The 6743-nt window shown below is 43.7% G+C and overlaps 1 protein-coding gene across 1 annotated transcript in view; it reads right to left on the reverse strand.

Annotated features, from left to right (window-relative positions):
- Window positions 1-971: 971 nt before the first annotated feature.
- LOC107102706 (matrix metalloproteinase-23-like) overlaps window positions 972-6743 on the reverse strand; it is an 11381-nt gene continuing 5609 nt past the window's right edge. The window contains exons 5-8 of the mRNA XM_015402112.1: window positions 4536-4700; window positions 4132-4242; window positions 3857-3983; window positions 972-3751 (exon numbers count right to left, since the gene is read on the reverse strand). Coding sequence (XP_015257598.1) covers window positions 3559-3751; window positions 3857-3983; window positions 4132-4242; window positions 4536-4700 — 596 coding nt within the window. The 3' untranslated portion in view covers window positions 972-3558. The remainder of the gene's footprint in view (window positions 3752-3856; window positions 3984-4131; window positions 4243-4535; window positions 4701-6743) is intronic.

Raw genomic sequence — 6743 nt, forward strand, 5'->3', positions numbered from 1 at the left:
TGGCGTGCACTGGTGTGTTGAGCCTCTGGGAAATCTAAAGCAGGACTAAACTAACCATGTAATATTACAAGAGCATCACAGTAGAAGGCTGGTGGTGGTCGTGGTTCTGCACGGATAACCCTATCACCTGCAACATCTTTGGCCTTGTTCCTATCTTGGCGCACAAAGGTGCAGCAGCTCCTTCGGCTCTCGACATTAGGCTATATCTAAATTATTTTCAGGGGGATTTAGGCTCTAGTTCAGTACTTGATTTACACCTAAAGTACATATCAGCTTAAAATTATGCCCAAATGAGATGTTTCAATTTTTTTAAATTGCGAGACAGTGGCTACTGATTACAACGGACTCACACAAAAGAGTTTAAGAGCTACAGTCAGGAGGAAACATTGTGTCTGAAAACAGAAGAGGAGGAAGATGACAGGTGTGTTAACTCAGCTATAGGCTAGGAAGCCACCGATTCCCACTCTCCTTCTGGCCAATGTCAGGCCACTGGAAAACAAAGTAGACTTGTTATGTGTTAGGCTTAGTATTTCCACAGAGATGAGGAATTGGGATGTTCTTTGCCTAATGGAAACCTGGCTTAACAACATGCCAGACTCAGCCTTCCAGATGGACAGTTCCCAATTAGCCCAGGCGGAACGCGACTACTGGGCAGGAAAAACACAGAGAGGAGGACTCTGTATGTATGTGAATAAAGGTTGGTGTAGGAAGAGTGGACTGGTAAAAAGCTACTGCTTTGGGGCGACAGAGCATAAGACAGTGAAATGTCACCTGTAGGTAGTATCTGCTATTGAAAATGAATGCAGTGTTCATCGCTGTTGTTTACATGCCATCAGGAGCTAATGCAAACAAAGCACCAGTGGAGCTGTATGATATCATTAGGTCGCTGCAGATAAAGAGCCTGTGTTGTTGCAGGGGACTTTAGCCATATGAAACTCTACCCAGTTTTGACCTGCATGTCACCTGTGGAGAAACACTTTGGACTGTGTATAGACTAACATTTCGGATTCACACAGAGCTCTTCTTTGACCCCATCTTGGCACCTCTGACTATATTTCCATCCTGCTGGTGCCAGCATATCAACAGCTGATGAGATGGATTAGGCTAACTAAGAACACAGCCACCATGTGGCTCAGAGATGTAGCCGCTGTGCTACTGGACTGTTTTCAGTGCACAGATTGGTAGGTCTTTGTAGAGGCGGCTACATATGGGCACACCTGGAGGAATTCCCCTCTTCTGTTCTCAGCTTCACCTCCGAAAGTGCTGATGATGTTACCACCAGGATGGTAGACCTGCTATCTAAGCCAGAAACACTGGCTGAATGCTGAGGCAAGAGCTCGGATAAAAGCTAGGGATGCTTCAAAAAGGTTAAAAAACAATCCACTGGACTTTGTTACCAAGTTTTAAGATGTTTCACTTTCTATCTAGGAAGCTTTTTCAATTCAAAATGTGAATTGGGAAGTGAAACGTCTTAAAACTTGGAAACAAAGTCAAGTGAATTGTTTTTTAACCTTTTTAGGAATGGCTATGACCTGAATGACTGGGAGTCTTCACCAGCTAGGGATGCTGTTTTTAGGACAGGTGAGTCATATCTGTACTCCCCGTAAGTGAGGAAAAACTGACTGCAGGCATCGTAATGGTACAAAGCAACATATGCCCACAAAATAAAATGGTCCACAGCACATGTGAAAGTGCATCAAATGTATTATGGGCTACAACAGAGATGCAAAATGTCAAATTGGACACACAAGTCTGCCTACAAGAGGAACCAATCCACTGCTGATGCCATCTCATCGGTGGTGAACACAGCCCTCACTACCTGGAGAGGGCAAACTCCTATATCTGTCTGTTGTTCTTGGATTTCTCCTTGGCCTTCAGCACCATCATCCCATAGACCTTAGCACAGAAAGCTCTTCCACACTGAGAACTGGGTCCTGGTCTTCCTGGACAACAGACCTCAGAATTGCAGGGTTGACAACACCATCTCTTCCACCATCACCCTCAGCAATAGCTCACCCTGGGCTGGGTAATGAGTCCCCTTCTTTAGTCTGTGAATGCACAGCAAGACAATAAAGCAACCATATAGTAGAGTGACCAGAAGTCCTCTTTTTTGGGACATGTCCAACTTTTCAATTCAATTTTTAATTTCAAAATCATCTGGGATTTTGGTCGACAACAGTGCACCACGTAGTCAAAACAGGGAGCCAGCGGTGGACGGGGCAACAGCACATGACCCAGTGACGGTAGCCTGGACAACAGCGGCCCTGTGCTTCTCCCTGCCTGCCCGGTAAGGCAGGCGGGGGGAAGCATACCATCACTGGGTCGGTTCGGTCGTCCCCCCACCATATGATATGGTCAAAATATCATATAAAGAAGTTTGCAGACGACACAGCACTAGTGGGATTCATCACAAACGATGCCTCTTATTACAGTTCTCTTTGTGCATGTGTGGGTTCTCTCTGGGTACTCTGGCTTCCTCCACAGTTCAAAACCTTGACTGTTAGGTTAATTGGCATCTCTAGGTTGTCCTTAAGGCTGATTTATACTCAGAATCCAGGTCTGTGTTTGTGTCGCAGTTAGCGCAGATGTGCCTCCGCCTCTTGCGCAGAAACTCTGCTGCACCTCTCCAAAATTGTAGGTGACCGCAGACAGGAGGCCTCTTATTGGTCAAATCTACATCTGCTTTACACTATGCTTTTTTCCTGTTTGGTACCTTACCGGCTTGTTTTGTTTGTTTGACCGCCATTGTGGAAAACGACTCGTGAATAATAACTCAATGTCTTCTATTTTGTACGTTCTTCTCTGCAGAAACAAACAGCTTGGCTCGGAAGACCAAAGTTGCGCAGATGACACAGGTTGGATCATTTACTATCATCAACTAAAGAGAAATCTTAGTCAGGTACGAGAAAAATTATTGTTTTCTTTTCCATAGCAGAGCTGAAATTGATGATGGAGACACAAAAAATCCCAGACATAAAATAAAGTCGACAGATAATGCCAAGGTCACAAAGACGTCTAATAGATGACCATTTTAGGATGCCTGGGAGCGGAGCAGAGAACTGATGATTTCATGGTGAAGGTTTTTCAAATCTGCTGTGGTCTTGTTATGTTTCGATCAGTTATGTAAGTCATAGAGGGCAGGATGTTCAGCCTAAATGAGATGGTGAATCACTAGCAGAGCAAAGGAAACATCAGTTAGACTACTGACTTGTGTTTATAGTTTCCCTGAGATGAAGCTGACTCTCACAGAACTTTGTGAAATTTCTTGATGTCCCTGACTTTAGTACAGATTCTGAGGAGGTGAGATAAGTTCTGATCCACCCCCCAGAGCATCTGTAAGATTCTAGATCCTTGTTTCCCCATCAGACAGTTGACTCCGGAGAGTGACACCCTGCTGGCTGCCAGCAAATCACATTATGCAATTCATGTTTCGTGAGAAGCTCCCGATTATCCAACACTAAATACTGATGGACTGTTCTTCGGGGTTATTATATCCCAAAACAAGGCTCCCCATTCCCTTGGCGTCTCCTGTCCCTGTGTCCATCACTCAAGATGTTCTCAGCTGTTTGACGGCTGCTCTGGTTTCAGTCGAATGGCCCAAGAATTAGCCGATACGATGTCCCCACGCCGGTGGATCCGGCAGGTGTAGACGCCCTCGTTGAACTCATTTGCGACGATGCGGAGGTCTCTGTCCTTCATTACGATGTAACCAGGGATGGAGGTTAAGATCTGCTCTCCGTCTTTGTACCAACTGGAGGACACATGGACAGAGGATGGAATGAAGTGGTTAGGTGATGCACTACTGGTTCCAAACTGAACAGCTGAACAGGCTGAACCTGTCTTTGTCTGTGCTGACCTGACTTTGGGGGGTGAGCGGTGGGTTTTGGTCCCACAACGGAAACCAACAACCTTCCCTCGAGGAACCATCTTTATCTTTACATTTGCTGGAGGTGACGTCGGCGTGGTGACCACATCCAGGGGCTCTGTGATGAGCATGAGATCCAGACAAGAAATATGTTTTTTGGTCAGATACAAGGGTTTGGTTCTGCTAGCTCAAAGACCACAGTAACCATTCTACTCTACAACATGGTACCACACTTTACTATAAATTACTCCAAGGTCTACAATCACCATAGCAGAGATCACAGCGCTGAGGGCAGTTCTTCCTCATGAAGGTCCTTCTCCTTTCACAGAATCCAAGGCGAGCCCATGGATCACAGACTCTCTTCTTGTTCCGGCATCCTGCAGACACACAAACAAAACAAAAATGGTGAAATAACCTTTAGATCCCTTTTCTACAAAAATCAGACTCATTTGATTGGTTGAATAGCATATGTTGTTGTTGAGAAGGGTAATATAAAGACATATTTAATTATTTGATTAATGATTAAAATAAATTGGTGTCAAATGAATAAAGTGAATTGAACTGAACCTACAGAAGCATCCTCAGCATTGACACTACAACACATTGCACCTAGAAACAGACTAGAGTTTAGATTCGACATAACACTTTTTTGTGTGTTTCAGGTAGGTACCATAGAGTCTTTGGATCCCCCACACATCATCCTGAGCAATGTTTCTCTGTCCGGTGTACGTGGCGTTGGGATGCATCAGAGCCTCTGGGTCCCTGGAGTGCCACAGACCCAAAGCGTGACCAATCTCATGAGCAGCCACCTGGACCAGGTCATTCAGCCAGACTCCTGAGAAATGAAACAGAGTCAGAGGTCCAAAACCGGTCCTGGGTTATTCTGACAGCTAGATTCTGATTATTTGATTGTAAAAGGAGGCAACTGTGCTCAGGGATCAACAGATTTTAAATCAGTTTGAACGAGAGAACCTTAAAAGAAATCGATTCTCGCATTAGAAAACTCCTCGTACATCTGAAACACCATATTAACAATCATTACCAGATTACAGCAAGAGCACTTCTGGTGTTATTTTATCAAAGTAGCCATTTTAAGAGGTTTGTTTCCTGATGCTAACTGGACTTTCCTACATGGTTCAGCAGGTTTTACCAGAATGGAACCTGGAGCTTTGCAGGAATGTCCCATTCCTGAAGAACATCCAGAGGAGGGATGTCAAACTCAAATCTTGAGGACCGGTATCCTGCAACTTTTAGAAGTCTACCTTGCTAAAATGATGTCAGTCTTGATGTGCACTACAGTGAACATGAAGGAATCTTTGTTTTGCCTAAGATGATTATTCAATAAACACAATCAAAGTATAACATAGAAAAACATATTAAGATATTAAGATCATGCTTATCTTTCCCTGTTCCATAAAATGTCCTGGTCAAGGAGGTTGCTTTTATTGAAAGAGAGGAAAAGACTACTTGGCATGGCCACACCCTCACAAAGAATATATTATTGGGAGGTTATGATTATCCTCTTTAAGGAACATCAAGACTTAATAGAGTCACATGTTATGCATATGAGAAATAAAGAAATAATGTCTACTAAAATGTACAAATATGAATTGCTGGATCTCGGGAGTTTATATTGATTGTGATTTATTTTATATACCGGTATAATGAAATAAAGAACAAAAGAGGAGATGGAGCAGTTGGTGGGCTGGTGCAGAAACAACAGCCTGATCCTGAACATGAAGGACAAAAGGAGATCATGGTGGACTTCTGGAAGAACCGGCCTAACCACGCTCCACTGCTCATCAATAGAAAAAATGGATATTGTCGGCACCCCAAACATAGCTGCCTTTATCCAGGAATATTTTGAATCAGGACATACGTCCGAGGTGATACTGGATATGCCCAAGACTAATCACGCAATTTCAGTTAGTATCCATGTTTTCAAAAGCCGCAGCAGGCAGAATGACTTCCGGCTCAAGGGTGAAATGGCGCCGTCGTCCAATCAGCGATGTCTCATGTTTCCCACTGGTACCTACCTTTTCCGGTAGGTTAATGTAATTATGTTTTCCTTAATGTAGTTGCGCTTTGCTTTATGTAGTTTTGTTTTTCTTAATGTAGTTGCGCTTTGCTTTATGTAGTTGCAATTTCTTAATGTAGTTGCGCTTTTAGATTTGTAGTTGCAGTTTGCACTTCAGGGCCACCGTACCTGAGCCCGTAACATCATAAATGACCCCTCAAACCCCCACCATGGACTGTTCTCCCTGCTGCCCTCTGAGAAGAGGCTTCGAAGCATTGGATGCAGGTCCAGCAGGTTCTACAACAGCTTTTCACTGCTGCTATCAGACTGTTCGACTGTAAAACTCTAAACTGGACAATGTCGCTTGAACGTTTATAATCCTTTTAAGTAGGATACAACTCATTGTTCTACTGCGTTTTATCTCACTGTTGTAACTTGTAAGCAACATAAACACTCAGTGTATATAAAGTGTAATTTCCCTCTGGGGTTATTAAAGTTTGTCTGATTCTGATTCTGACAATAAAGTTTGATTAATTCTAATTTCTCCTATTCTGGTCAGGCCGACACAGCAGTAGTGGGATTCATTACAAACTATGCCTCTAATTACAGTTCTCCCTGTGCATGTGTGGGTTCTCTCTGGGTACTCTAGCTTCCTCCGCAGTTCAGAAACATGACTGTTAGGTTAATTGGCATCTCTACATTGTCCTTAAGGCTGATTTATACTCAGAAACCAGGTCGTCTATGTGTGGATCACAGTTAACACAGATATGTCCCCGCCCCTTCCACAGACACTCTGCTGCACCTCTCCAAAATTGTAGGTGACCGCAGTCAGGAGGCCTTTGATTGGTCAAATCTACATCC

The sequence above is a fragment of the Cyprinodon variegatus genome, unplaced genomic scaffold (assembly GCF_000732505.1).
Source record: "Cyprinodon variegatus isolate N-32 unplaced genomic scaffold, C_variegatus-1.0 Scaffold1301, whole genome shotgun sequence".
In the NCBI taxonomy this organism is placed as follows: domain Eukaryota; kingdom Metazoa; phylum Chordata; class Actinopteri; order Cyprinodontiformes; family Cyprinodontidae; genus Cyprinodon; species Cyprinodon variegatus.